The sequence below is a fragment of the Lipophrys pholis genome (assembly GCF_963383615.2).
Source record: "Lipophrys pholis genome assembly, chromosome: 17".
Classification (NCBI taxonomy): domain Eukaryota; kingdom Metazoa; phylum Chordata; class Actinopteri; order Blenniiformes; family Blenniidae; genus Lipophrys; species Lipophrys pholis.
In genome coordinates this window covers 25,442,031-25,457,177 of record NC_137643.1, presented here as the reverse complement: position 1 = coordinate 25,457,177, position 15,147 = coordinate 25,442,031, and the positions used below count along the sequence as shown (strand labels likewise).

The 15,147-nt window shown below is 41.4% G+C and overlaps 1 protein-coding gene and 1 long non-coding RNA gene across 2 annotated transcripts; one reads left to right on the top strand and one right to left on the bottom strand.

The window, feature by feature from the left end:
• Positions 1 to 482: 482 nt before the first annotated feature.
• LOC308122668 lies at positions 483 to 3,147 on the bottom strand. Its single transcript, XR_013936163.1, has 5 exons — positions 2,879 to 3,147; positions 2,381 to 2,419; positions 2,150 to 2,204; positions 1,788 to 1,826; positions 483 to 780 (listed from the first exon to the last, which is right to left on the bottom strand). It is a non-coding gene; the product is annotated as an uncharacterized lncRNA (long non-coding RNA).
• A 2,793-nt stretch (positions 3,148 to 5,940) lies between these two features.
• Positions 5,941 to 15,044, top strand: LOC308122675 (uncharacterized protein). The gene is made up of 6 exons (XM_080484669.1): positions 5,941 to 6,026; positions 7,755 to 7,790; positions 11,723 to 12,759; positions 12,945 to 13,100; positions 13,186 to 13,278; positions 13,816 to 15,044. Exons 3-6 carry the CDS (start codon positions 11,734 to 11,736, stop codon positions 14,137 to 14,139), a joined length of 1,599 nt encoding a protein of 532 aa, XP_080340795.1. The 5' UTR covers positions 5,941 to 6,026; positions 7,755 to 7,790; positions 11,723 to 11,733; the 3' UTR covers positions 14,140 to 15,044.
• Positions 15,045 to 15,147: the final 103 nt, after the last annotated feature.

The window sequence follows — 15,147 nt, the reverse complement described above, 5'->3', positions numbered from 1 at the left end:
TGTCCTGGGGGACTGGTGTCCTGTAGGTTTCAGTTCTCGCCCTGCTTCAGCATACCTGAATCTAATGACGTCATCACCAAGGTTGTGAAAGAGCCCAATAACGAGCAACTCAATCGCAGGTGTGGTGAAACTGGGAGGAGCTAAACCTGCAGGACGCCAGTCCTCCAGGACACACACGAGTTATGGTAGCTCAGACAAGTTTAATGAACAAGATAACTGCATGTCCATTTATAAAAAACCAAACTAGGACAGCTCTCTAAACAAGTAGGTCAGATATTCTGATCATTTACCCTCCAGAGGTTGGAGCTACACTCTGATAAAGCTTTAACCCTGATCAGAGACCAAACTAAATCCTACACAGGTCCCTGTCTGCACTGGAAAAAAAAAAACTTTGTCCCTTCTAAACTTTAACCTATTTAATGTGTCTTAAGTTTTAAAAAATATATCAAGTTTTCTTCAGGAAAAACCCACCAAGAAAGCATGTGGTCAACTTTTTATTGAACAATTTCCTTCAACACATGGATACAAGCAGTTCAACTTTCATTATCAAGTCCAAACTGAAGAGCAGCCTCACTGCGGAGCTGGTTTCCACATCGACTTTCTTTCCTGGGAGTTTGTGGACCGCCCCAAGTCTGGACCAGTTCCACATCCACTGCAGGACCTGTACAAGATCCCCTTCCATCAGGGACAAGCTCCTCCTCGCCTCAGTCTGCAGTTCAGTGGGTTTACTCACTTCTGTGACCCACGTGAGGAGCAGTTCATGTCCAGCTGTAGTCTCACCTGAAAACACACAAACCCAGTTCACCACAGACACTGCGTGGACACACACACACACACACACAGCAGGTCTCTGCAGTCTGAGGGTCTCAGTGCGCTGCGAGTAAACTTCAGCTTTGATCAGCAGAACCGAAAAAGCATATCATCACAGACCGGCTCAGAGCTGCAGCAGAACTTCAAAATTCACACACGTCTTTCTAAAATGGCCTCAAGTTACTAAGGATCAGTCTGTAAAACGTTCCTGCCAAATGAGGCCGAATACTAATGAGAACATGTTTGAAACTTTACTCAAGAATCAAACCTGTCAGATTTGGAAACATTATGTGGAATAAACTTCATCCACAGTGAAAGAAAGGAAACAGCTTTGACCCTTTACATGTTCGTAGTCTCATTCTGAGTCAAGTTCACTTTTTATAAAAGCACAACAGCTACTGTCAGACAACATTCCAGTATCTTTTCAGATCAAACCAACTCAGGAGTTATTTTATTTTTGCAGTCATTGCTGAGGAATGTCCTGCCCCTTCCCTGTGGGTTTTTAAAACATGCCCTTTCTCATTGACATTCAGCACCACGTAGACTGCAGACTTATTAACCCTTAAAAGTCTTTATCCTTTTTAATTTGATTCACCTGCATCCATTTTAGTTGTTTTGTCTGTATCTGATCTATTTGATGTAAATTTGCAAACTGCACATTTACCCATGTATTCTTTTTGTACAGCTCTTTGGTCCACTGATGTGTTATTAAAGTTCTTCATAACTAAAAGTTGCTTGCATAAGTGTGATGCTGCTATCACTAACAGGAGGGATCAACTGATTTTTTTTTCTTCTTTCTCATATCAAGCTGATGTTCTGAAACAGGCTCATGTAGGCATCACTCACATATGAACTGTATAGACATCTTTAAATAACCATTTTATAGATGCTTTTATGTGTAGGCAGTGAACATCATGCTGCTGCTACGTCACCCTGAAACTTGAACATGTATGAGACCAACTCAACATTAAACTTACCAATGAGAGACAGCCCCGGCTCCTCCTGATGTGGACCAGCTGCAAGAACAAAAAGACCACATCAGCTCCACTACAGCAAGAAACTGACGTCCAGCGAGTGGCCAGTTCACCTGGATACTGCAGCAGCTCTGAGCAATGATTCAGCGAGCTGAGGAGGCTTCTCATGCCGAATCCAACCCAAAACAAACTCTTGTCAGGGTAGAAATATTGACCAAATATTTGATCTGCAGTAAACAGGCTCGTCATATTATTGGTAACTTTGTGTGGTCAGTGCACTGTGAAAGAGCTTCATGGTTTAATCAGAGACTCTAGTCTATGAAATCATCATCCCACAGATCATCCGCTGCCCCAACTCAACTCACCTGGACGCGGTCTCGGCAGTCCTTCCACCCGGTCTCAGCGCACCGGTCAACCCTGCTGAAAGACGAAGGGTGACAGTGAGGCCCAGCGCTGACCATGACTGGCACACACAAATGTGGTGTGTGTTCAGTGCACTGTGAAAGAGCTTCATGGTTTAATCAGAGACTCTAGTCTAGTGAATCATCATAGTGTCACACCAGTTATTAAGACACATTATTGACTCAATCAATCACCTTCAGCTCAAATGTATTCCCTCAGTCTGCACCAGTCATCTGAAACACAAAACAGTGAAACATACAGGTTTAGTAAGATAGCACACAATTCCATGCATGTTTCAAATCATTAACTCAAAAAAAAGTTAGTAAATGGGACAGTGAGTTGACTTTAAAACTAGTTAAAAGTTCGCCTGGAGGTACCTGGAAAGGATTACCTTCATTCCATACAGATTCGCTAAGATTTTACACGTAGTTTTATTCCTTGATATTTTATTTAAAAAACCATTTTTCCCATATAAATGTGCATTTTATTATTTCTAAAGCGCAAGGCTAAAGGAAGTAGCATTGCTAAGCTAAGACATGTGGAGATGGCGCTTCCGGTCACTCCTCGTGGTGTAAAGCTGTGGTTTAAAACGCACACGTACAATCTAGTTTAAAGTGATGCAATGTGTTGCATACCTATTTTTTTTTTAATCGTAGAGTATGCGTTGGGGAAAGCATAAAACATTTACTCACATTCCACAGCCTCCTGCCGGAGTCGTTATCCCGCGATCAGTCCCCGGGAGGAGAGCCGCCTGGCCGGGGAGTTGCAGCACACGTAGACTGGAGCCCCGTGCTCAGCAACCGGGAGGAAAGACGTGAGAGCCAGGATGCTGCATTATGAACAGCCGCTGGTCCACGGCTACTCCTCGGGCCTGTTGAGGCTCCCATCCTGGCGCACACAGGTTACCTCTCTCTGGAGGTGGAGCAGGAGAGGCTGGGGAGCGGCTGGCCTTCTCTTTTATATGGGTCCTTCTCCCAAACACAATAGATGTCTCGCTCTTTGCCTTTTTTAATATCCCCCAAATCGTCAGGAAATATACTTATGTGTTATACAGCGATTAATTTAATTAATTGCACTGATGGTAGTTTCTTGGTCTATAAAAAAGCCCACTGTTTATCTTTAATGGAAGAAAACTCGAACAGCCCCAGGTTTCTCTTCAGCATTATAGTCAGGCTAACAAAAAGACCGCGCTCAGTCGAGCCTCGTGCATTTACTTTAAGCAGTAATGACTTTGCAAACGTCTTTTGCCACAAAATTCTAACAAATGGAGCTATTTAGAGATAATCTATAGATAAAATTGAAGATACACGCCACAAAGCTGTGACAGACCTATCAATCACATCTTCGTTCAGATTTGTAAATAGAACCCATTTCACAGTTCTCCGGCTTTCACTTTTCAAAGTTATTCATCCAAACCATAGACATATACACACTAGACACCTCAGCGACCATAGACATACACTAGAGGCCTCAGTGACCATAGACATATATACACTAGACGCCTCAGCGACCATAGACATATACACACTAGACGCCTCAGTGACCATAGACATATACACACTAGACGCCTCAGCGACCACAGACATACACTAGAGGCCTCAGTGACCATAGACATATATACACTAGACGCCTCAGCGACCACAGACATATACACACTAGACGCCTCAGTGACCATAGACATATACACACTAGACACCTCAGCGACCATAGACATACACTAGACGCCTCAGCGACCACAGACATATACACACTAGACGCCTCAGTGACCATAGACATATACACACTAGAGGCCTCAGCGACCATAGACATATACACACTAGACGCCTCAGTGACCATAGACATATACACACTAGACACCTCAGCGACCATAGACATACACTAGATGCCTCAGTGACCATAGACATATACACACTAGACGCCTCAGTGACCATAGACATATACACATTAGACGCCTCAGCGACCATAGACATATACACACTAGACACCTCAGCGACCATAGACATATACACACTAGACGCCTCAGTGACCATAGACATATACACACTAGACACCTCAGCGACCATAGACATACACTAGACGCCTCAGCGACCACAGACATATACACACTAGACGCCTCAGTGACCATAGACATATACACACTAGACACCTCAGCGACCATAGACATACACTAGAGGCCTCAGCGACCACAGACATATACACACTAGACGCCTCAGTGACCATAGACATATACACACTAGAGGCCTCAGCGACCATAGACATATACACACTAGACGCCTCAGTGACCATAGACATATACACACTAGACACCTCAGCGACCATAGACATACACTAGATGCCTCAGTGACCATAGACATATACACACTAGACGCCTCAGTGACCATAGACATATACACATTAGACCCCTCAGCGACCATAGACATATACACACTAGACACCTCAGCGACCATAGACATATACACACTAGACGCCTCAGTGACCATAGACATATACACACTAGACACCTCAGCGACCATAGACATACACTAGACGCCTCAGCGACCATAGACATATACACACTAGACACCTCAGCGACCATAGACATATACACACTAGACGCCTCAGTGACCATAGACATATACACACTAGACACCTCAGCGACCATAGACATACACTAGAGGCCTCAGCGACCATTGACATATACACACTAGACGCCTCAGTGACCATAGACATATACACACTAGACACCTCAGCGACCATAGACATACACTAGATGCCTCAGTGACTATAGACATATACACACTAGACGCCTCAGTGACCATAGACATATACACACTAGACACCTCAGCGACCATAGACATATACACACTAGACGTCTCAGTGACCATAGACATATACACACTAGACACCTCAGCGACCATAGACATACACTCGAGGCCTCAGCGACCATAGACATATACACACTAGACACCTCAGCGACCATAGACATACACTAGAGGCCTCAGCGACCATAGACATATATACACTAGACGCCTCAGCGACCATAGACATACACTAGAGGCCTCAGCGACCATAGACATATATACACTAGACGCCTCAGCGACCATAGACATACACTAGACGCCTCAGTGACCATAGACATATACACACTAGACGCCTCAGTGACCATAGACATATACACACTAGAGGCCTCAGCGACCATAGACATATACACACTAGACGCCTCAGCGACCATAGACATATACACACTAGACACCTCAGCGACCATAGACATATACACACTAGACGCCTCAGTGACCATAGACATATACACACTAGACACCTCAGCGACCATAGACATACACTAGAGGCCTCAGCGACCATAGACATATACACACTAGACACCTCAGCGACCATAGACATACACTAGAGGCCTCAGCGACTATAGACATACACTAGAGGCCTCAGCAACCATAGACATATATACACTAGACGCCTCAGCGACCATAGACACACTGATAAAAATGAATTTCAGGTTAAGTAAATTCAACTTAATTGAATCTGTGAAATCAACAATAAAAATTGAAGTTAGTATGTTTACACAAATATATCTAGTATTGAAGTCAAAAATATTTATTCAAAATACAAGGCATTTTGATTTTTTTTTGGAACATGAATAATTTAAGTAATGTGAGCCATTCTTGTTAAGTTCATCCACACAACAAAAAAGATCTTGTTGTCTTTACTCGTTCCAATCGGCATTTTTAAGCACCAAATACTACAATACCCATAAGCCATTAGTGTTCCCAAGTGCCAACGGACCTGTGGCGATAGCTTCAAATACCGGAGACGAGGCACGGTATTGCGTAGGAAGAAGGCAATAAGGTAAGTGGAAAGTTTTTAAAAGAGTGGGTTAGAGACTACATGACTTCATTTTCTTGAAGTTATCGAAACAATAAAATTTACCCGAGGTGTGTTGTGGTAACTGAGGATACCTTTGGTCATTAAGTACGTTTTAGACGCGGTTCCACCGCACTTTCTGTCGCGGAGCATCGCAAGGGGGGTAGGGGGGGCGGGTGGACGGGTTTTCGCGCGGTCCGACTGAAAAGTTGTGGATGGTACAGAAAGAACCCGCGTCCGCCGGCTACGATTTTCCGCTACCCCTCCCTTGCGGTACCGAGCACCGAGAAGCGGGTCTGTGAGGAGGAGCGACAACGCAGCCGTCTGCTGATTGGTCGTGACGATCGTTACTCTCGACTTGCCCGCAATATTAAATTAATTCATCGGCCGTAAGTGTCTGTTGTTGTTTACATACGCCGCTTTGGGCTCACTGGTTGATTTGTTAACTGGTTTATTGAACCGTCGGCGCGCGACACAACGTGGCGTCTCTGGTTTATTGAAACGTCGGCGCGCGACACAACATGGCGTCTTTTAACGAGCTACAGACTCTCCTCTCAGGAACAGTCGGGAGGAGATTCTTGCGCTTTGCGGTACCGTAACCTTCCGCTCAGCCCCGCACTACAATTTTACAACAGCGGGTTTTAGAGAACATGAAAGGTACCGGTCATCTGACCTAAACGTTAAAACTGGCTAGCCAGCACGAGAAGATTAACCAAAACTGACCCGTCCAGACATAACATTGTGCCGCTAAACTACTGGTTGCCTGTTATAAGGCTTTGTCATTGTCTGGCTATTGCGCACTTAGAGCGAGCCGGATTTCTCATGTCGGGTCCGAAGCACATTACGCCAGTAACCGCAGAGACTGTCGTATAGCAAGGAACCTGTTTAGGCACCTGTTTGCCGAAGTCTGCAGCTCACAAATTCCAGGCCAGAAAGAGCACTTGAGATGCATGTTAACCAGTTATTCCATATTTTTTCGTGATAGGGCGCATTTTCATATACTTTCCGTTGTAGATCTGTGTCTAGCTGAAAAGTGAATCTGTTATTATTTTAAAATTTCTCCTCTGTCAATTTAGTAATCAATCTTTATTTGTATTGGCCAAATCACAACAAGCCTTATCTCAGGACACTTTACATGAACATTAACAGGTCTAGGACCTGTTAAAATGAATAAAATTTGTTTTTTTATGGAGGAACTCAACATCAACACGAGATGAGAAGTCTTATCTCATCTTAACCCACCATGAGTACAGCACTTTTTTTTTGCTGGGCCTCTATCCTCATTGGGAGTTACTGAAGTGACATTAATATAACAGGTTGACTGATGAGCATTATCAGCTGACGGATGTGACCACAGAACCAGTAACTTACAGTCAGGCATTTCTATCACAGGGTTTCTGAAAATAACAGTTGAAATGTACAAATAGGGTGCTCAGTGTGTGTTAATTTCCAACTTGAATTTAATGAAATGCTTGTCTCAAGATCCTTGTTTCATTATTTTGACATATTAGATTGAAATATTTTAGGAGGGAATTTTGTATATACATTTGAAAAACACCATACATTAAAAGTTACCAAAGTCTTTTCCCTTTGTTTTTTAAAAAAGTAATTCTGTTTAGATAAGGTTGTGAATTATATTTGAAAAGAAAAAAATCTATGGTGTTGGTCTCTTTTATTCTCTGGACGATAACTACAATATTTTCTTTCTTCCAGGTGATTCACAGATCTTCACCAGTAGACTGGATGAAGGTAAGTTCAAACACTTGACTGATTATAGTGGGAAAGTGGGCAATAGTTTGATTTAATCAGTTAGCTCATAAAGCAGACAACGTTTGACATTTGAAATTATGATTTAAAAAAAAAAAAAGTTTTTTTAATTTTCATAGGTTAACGTGATTGTTTTGAGAACATTACTTTGAATCCTGTCTGATTACCTGTGAAAATAATCATTATGTCTATAACATGAGGCTATCCAAATAAATGTTATAACAGATTACTTTTACTCTAATTAAAGAAGGTCCTGAAGTGAAGCTCTTTATTTTCTCAGTTCTTCAATTTCATATGCTCCTGCTCAGTCATATATTCCAGAACAATCATCTGCCTCACAAGAATATTTGAGCTGCAACTGAAAGGGTTTAAGACATATCAACTGCAATATAGAACTGATTCTTTTGTACAACTTGCGCATGGAAATTATTTGAATATATATTATTTTTGTTGTGAATAGACACTTGTTTAAATAACACATTGTATATTTGTTTTGAAATTCTGATAATCAATACAGATATGTTTAAATAAGTGGGATTACACGGTTGGATACCTGTTTGATATTATCTTTTACTAAACATTGAAAAGAGTCAATGTTGATTTGTAGTAAAGTAGTTTTTTTGTTTGTTTGTTTGTTTTGATGCAATTCAGGCTTTGAAGGAGCTCTACATTTAGCATGTTGAAAGTAGAAATCTGCTGTGGTAATCCCTATACCTGTTGTCCCATTGATTAATACTGTAAATGGTCAAATGGCAACACATTTTGAAATTTGTTTTCCTTTTATTTTTTTTCTATTGAGGTTGGACAGTTAATGCTGCTAAACAGAAGCCAAGCCCCTGACTGCAATCTGGATTCCCACATACATGGAAAATTTGTCAGCCAAGTCCCACATTAATCTCTACCAGAAAGACCACCAAAGTTGCTCCCCCGAGATACAGTTGGATCTTTTTTTATGGGATGGATTTGCAAGATCTGTACCTTTTGTTGTCACTGAAGCAAGTGAACTTTTGAGGCACTACAGGTTAAGGCACGACCACAGCGAATTTCTTCCCTGTTTACATGCAGGTTGTCCCTGCTCTTTCAAAACCTGGAATGCACTTAAAACGCACTTGTCAAGGAAACATTCAACAGACAAATCAGTAACAGAAGTAATCCGGTTCAGTTGTGAACTCTGCAATTCTTGTTTCTTTACTGAAAACGACTATTTTCACCATCTTGGAGTTCATCTTCGGAAAAATGAAACTGTGACCTGTGTATTTAGAGAGTGGGGTTTTTCCACGAATGTTTATGGGACATTTGCGTCACACAGATCCCGACAACACAAAGCACATACTTTAAGTGATTTTCAGGCACATATTATACAGAAGTATGGGAATAAATCAAACATTACAGATGATATAGCTGAAGCACATGGTTCTGGGGCATATGAATGTTCAGGCGAGTCTGAGGCTGAAGAATTGAAAGAGGAAGAAATTGAAATTAAATTAGGTCACCTTTTATTGAAATTGGAGAGCATTTATCATGTGCCAAGCAAGTGTATTACTGAAGTAGTCACAGAGCTTCAGTTTATATCAACTTCAGTGTCAGGTCCTGGCATAAGAAAGACTGTAAACTCATGTTTGAGGAAACATGACTGTGTGCTTGAAGATCAAGTTGTCTCAGATTTAGTCAAACAGTTGAGTGAATCAAGCCCCATTAGCACTGCTTTGAGAGCTGACGGCCCCCTTTCCACATCTTATAAAAGATGACAGTTTTTTAAGAGAACATTTAATGTGATTGAGCCTGTTGAATACATTCTGGACAAGAAGGGACGTCGAACTTTACAGTATGTTCCTATTCTTCAGTTATTGTCACAGTTATTGAGCCTGAAAGACATCCAGGAGAAAGCTTTCAACACTTCATTCACTACTCATGAGGGACAGTACGAGTCATTTCAGGATGGAACTTATTGCAAAGAAAATGCCCTTTTGTCCACTGGAGACCTAACTCTGCCCCTCCTTCTCTACATTGATGACTTTGAGATTTGCAACCCACTTGGAACATCTCGGAAAAAACACAAGATCACAGCAGTTTACTGGGTATTGGCAAATGTCCCACCACAGTTTCGCTCCACACTCTAGTCAATTTATTTAGCTGTGCTGTGCAAGTCTGTGGATGTAAAAAAGTATGGCTATGAGGCAGTGCTAGAGCCACTGTTGAAAGATCTTGCTAAGTTGGAAGAGGAAGGGCTGTTTATTCCTGTTTTTGAAAAGAAAATCAAGGGTACAGTTGTTAGTGTAATAGCAGACAATTTAGGTGCCCATTCAATCGGCGGCTTCTTGGAAAGCTTTTCTGGATCTTTTGTCTGTAGGTTTTGTTTAGGAGGGCACTCAGAGTTTCAGGAAAAAGAAGTCAGAACTGGGTCCTTCCAAGCAAGAATAAAGCAGGAACATTCTCTTCATGTACAAGCCGCTTTCGAGAGTCCCACTGGCGCTCATTGCTTCGGTGTGAAAAGGCAGTGTGCCTTAACTAATAAACCGAAATATTTTCATGTTTTGTCTGGGTATCCACCAGACTTGCTCCATGACCTGTTTGAGGGAATAGTACCTCTTGAGTTGGCTTTGTGCATTAATGTTTTCATAAAGAAAAACTACTTTTCTTTGTCTCAACTCAATGACCTAATCAGAGACTTCCCCTACAAATGGAGTGACAATACTGACAGCCCGCAGCCGGTCCCACTGAATATCTCCAGCAGAAAAAGTGTCGGTGGAAACGCTCATGAAAATTGGAGCCTACTGCGTCTTCTTCCTTTCATCATTGGATATAAAGTGCCAGAGAGTGAACCAGCATGGCATCTTCTGATGACTCTCAAAGACATTGTTGAAGTGGTAGTTTCTCCACTTCACACCAATGACACTATTCGATACCTTGACGTCAAGATTTCAGAGCACAGGCATAGATACGTATATGCAGGTTTTCCCACAAGCAAGACTTCTACCGAAGCACCATTTCCTTGAGCATTATCCCCAACTAATCAAGGCTTTTGGACCACTTGTAGCTCTGTGGACGATGCGCTTCGAGGCAAAACATCGTTTTTTCAAGCGAGTTGTCCGACATACCAGCTGTTTTCGCAACATTTTACTGTCTCTTGCTGTTAAGCATCAGTTCATGCTCGCTTACCACCTGCATGGCACAGATTTACTGACACCTGCACTCAGTGTCTCAAATGTTTCCAAAGTTCCTGTAGATGTCCTAAAGGAAAACCTACAGGAAGCAGAGCAAAGGAAGTTTCCAGGGGAGATGTATATTCAGGTGGCCAATACAGTGACCTGCTTTGGCACCAGTTACTCAGTGGGAATGATTTTACCCTATGGATCCACTGGAGGGCTTCCAGATTTTGTTGAACTGAGTCTGATCTTCATTGTTCATGACCAGCCTGTATTTGCTGTCAAGTGTCTAGTGTCATGGTACAGTGAACATCTTCGATCTTTTGAACTGGAATCCACACGACAAGTGACAGTCCTCCAGCAACAAGAACTAACAGACTCCTACCCTCTTGCAGCATATATTGTTGAGGGAAAGCGATATGTCACTTTGAAGCGTCACCTTCCTATTCAAGAATAGGTAGTTAAGTAAATACAGTATATATTATGTTTACAATCTAAGATCTAAAAAAAAAGGAAATCCCAAATGTCACTGAGTTGTCTTCCTGAAAAGTGACCTATGTGTGGTTCTTATTTTTAAACTCATTTGAAGTGAAATTGTAATGGATCAAGGCTACACAAGTAATGCTTAATTCATTTGTTGTTGTGTTGTTGCTATTTAATTCATGATAAAAAAATTTTTTTAGCTTTGTGTCAATTGAAATTGAAATGGTTCATTTTTTTCTTTAATATTTACCAGTGATTGATTTCTTCTCTTTTTTCCCCTCCTAGACAGACTCAATATGTCGGCCAGACTTCGTGTCATACTGAAAGAAGAAATTCGCAAACTTTCCCTGCCATCTGGAATCCCCCAAACTGTGAACGAATTACAGACTATTGTTCAAGAGACATTTGATATTGAGCAAGATTTTAGTTTGCAGTTCCAGGATCAAGATTTTGATGGACAGTTTTTCACTCTTCTTCAAACTAACGAAATAAAGGACAAAGACACCATCAAAGTGGTTCTTGTGGAACCAGAGATCATTTTAACGATTGAAGATTCTCTGAGTGTTAAAGGAGTCCGAGCTGGCTTTGGTAGCAGTGGTGTTGATTCTTCAGAGGATGCAGGTTCATGTTCTGCATCCTCTGACACCATTATTCTGTGTTCTCCAAGAAGCACTGCTTCCCTTCGTTCTGAGTCTTGGCCTGCTCAGTTTGAGGTACCTACCTTCTCCCTTGACACTGAGCTTATTCTACAAGCTGCCAATGAAGCTCACAAGAAGGATGGAACCCTTCTCAACAATCCTGCTGTAAAATCCAACATTCTGGACAAACTTGCAGAGACCATCTTTGCCTACACTGCCTATCCTTCTAAGGCACAAAGGGAGCAGGTAGCAGAGGCCTTGGTTATGAAGCACCCATGTTTGAGAGACCCAGTGTCCTTCAACGGGTTATATAGTTGGCACAACAGCTTGAAATACAAACTTGGGAATTACAGAGCAAAGTTGAAACACCTTGGACTGACAGAGCTAAATGTAAACTGTCTGAAGAGAAAATCAGCTGCAGATAAAACTCCAGCAAAAAACTTGAAGAAGGCAAAGAAATCTGAGGTAAACTACCTCCCATCTCATCCTCAAGGTGAAACTGAGGCAACCCTTGAAAAAGAGAGAGTGGAGCTTCTTCATGAGCACAAGAGGAGAGACAACAAGACGTTAGTCAGTGAGAAGATGGCAAAAACATTCTCACTCCGTCGAAATGATGTGATCCTCAATAAACCACCAGTGATTGACATCAGAGCTCGATGGCCTGCCCTCTTTGAGCCTTCCCAAGTATGTATATTTTAATATTGTCTTAAATGTTTTAAAATGAAGGGTGTAATGGCTTTTGAAATTGTCTTTTGACTTCATTGATTTATTTAGTTCTTACTTTAATACCCATCTTCCTTCCCTGTTTTTCTGAAATTTTTTCTGTGTCTTGTGATGTTTTTTTTTCCTTTTCTGTCTTCGTCTCTTAGATTGAGGAGGAATTTCGGAGGATCACACTGAAGCCATTGCAGTCCACCTTCCTGGGGAAGCTGGATCAATTCTCACCTAAACTGTTGAGCCTGTACAGGAGGAAGGGAGGAGCTGTGGGGAAGAAGCTTGATGTGACCCTTGACATGTTAAATGAGGTACTTATAGCTACAACATAAACTCATTTGTAAATAGTTATATGATATCTGTACATAACATTCTTTCATATCTAATTTGTTGTAGGACAACAGCATTGAGTCCCGAAGAGAAGCTGTAATCAGAGGCCTTATTCTCTATCTTGGAGAAAATATGGAGGATTTAATCCAGGACTACCAGGTAAATAAGATATACCTCCGCTAGCAGTCTAATTTAAAGCCCTCCTGTTTGAGACAAAACATTTAATTCTAGGACAGCTAAAGGTTGAAGTAATTATCTGCCGTCAGCTTTTAAACTACTGGTAAGTATTTTAACTTATGAAAATAAATACATGCACTATACAATACAATAGGGTCTTTATAAGCCTGCTAGAACTAAGCAAAGTAAGCCATATTATCTCTTTTATTTTGAGATTCCTATTAATTTAAATGTTAATAAGAGAAAATTGTTCACACATCCTTACCAAGCCACGAGTCTCCATTGGCGATATGCCCGTGTTCTGTGGCGAGCACTGAACACAACTCAACACAATGACATTTACTGTAGGTGAAATACATCTTGTAGATTAAGAGGGATTGTTTGATTGTTTATGTGTTTTTATACCTTCACAACACTTGTCTTTTCTCCTGGCTGATAAGAGACATAATGATGAAGAATTCTGTGCATCCCTCTTATTGATAAAGATGTAGGCTTGATTGTCTTTTGTGTATTCCGCAGATATATGATGATGATGATGCTGTAAATGTCCAGGATGCCCTTACGACGTTTGTTCTCAACATCTTTGTGGTCAGCAAAGCTGGGAGCGAAGGCCAGACAGAAGTCGGGGTCGCCATCGAGGGAACTGAAGTACTTTTTGGGGTTCCCAATGTGGCACATGCTTGTGCTTACCTCATGGGCCTCATCTATGCCCTGGAACTAAGCTACCCTAAGAAACTGAAGTACACTTTCGAGGTCTTTCAGAAGATCTTCCTTGAGCAGGAGGATGGCAACAAAAGAATGTCCTCCAAGGTGCATGATCTTAAAGTCAGTCTTCATGCCTAAAGCCACACACTACATTGAAGGTTGAGAGCTTGAGTGACACCCTTTTTTTGTTTTATAATGCACTCTCTCAGGTTACACTGCAAGCTTTGAGGTTTTGATGCTGGTGTACAGTGCCCATTTTGGGGGGGATTTCCTCATTATTTTGAACTTTAAATGGCTCTGGTTGACCCAAGCAAACCTGCTTTTTGTTTTAGGTTATAAGGGTATTTAAGAAATCTGACTGTTCTACAGTGAAATAACAGTAATTCTTTGGGTAAAAATCTTGTTAACTTTGTTCCATGCCATAATGGTATTATTTTTTTAAGGTACTTTTTTGCCAAATTGGATTTATGATGTTCAGACTTTCATAAAAGTGTGTTTTTCATTGCTGTTTGTTTGTCAATGTGGACAACAAAAGAACTTTAAATGTTCTAAAAAATTCAGTTCTAGCCTAGAAACCACTAGAATCTCAGGCATTTGATTTAACTTGTATTTTGTATTATAGCTTGAACTAGCCATTTGATTGATGGAACTCAGGTTGAGGCCAGAAGGCAGAACTGAACACACGAGTCAAGATGTCTTTACCGGGTTGCCTGTCGCCTGTTGCATCTTGTCAGATGTTTTCAGATGATTCAAATGTTTCATTCTACTTTGATTGGAGGAAGTTTTTTGGGGGGAACAAGCAGCCATCTTTTTATAAGTGTTGTTGTGATTGGCTGTAAAATATGTCTCTGGTCTGATAGGGCAAAGTCCTGATTGCTTGGAGGCCTTTCCTTTTTTATCATTGGTAAAGCCCCCTTTGGGCGAGGATAAACGCACAATATTTTTGTTTCCGTGTGTGCTGTTCAGATGTGCACCATGGTCTGTGTATATAAATAAAGCAAGACATGGCACAATAAAAAGTGATACTCTGAAATGAGAAATGCATTTTTCCCCCAATGTCACTCATTTGCTGCACTATTCACAACCGAGGAAAAACCAAGGACTTGGCTTATTAAGTTTTACTATCATCCTAAGGCATGCATTTCA

What these genes read in the sequence shown, in the direction of transcription:
- LOC308122675 (XM_080484669.1), top strand. Translation starts at nt 11,734, where the DNA reads ATGTCGGCCAGACTTCGTGTCATACTGAAAGAAGAAATTCGCAAACTT. An exon ending in CCCTCTTTGAGCCTTCCCAA is followed by an intron (nt 12,760 to 12,944) that starts GTATGTATATTT and finishes TTCGTCTCTTAG; the next exon opens with ATTGAGGAGGAATTTCGGAG. An exon ending in ATTTAATCCAGGACTACCAG is followed by an intron (nt 13,279 to 13,815) that starts GTAAATAAGATA and finishes TGTATTCCGCAG; the next exon opens with ATATATGATGATGATGATGC.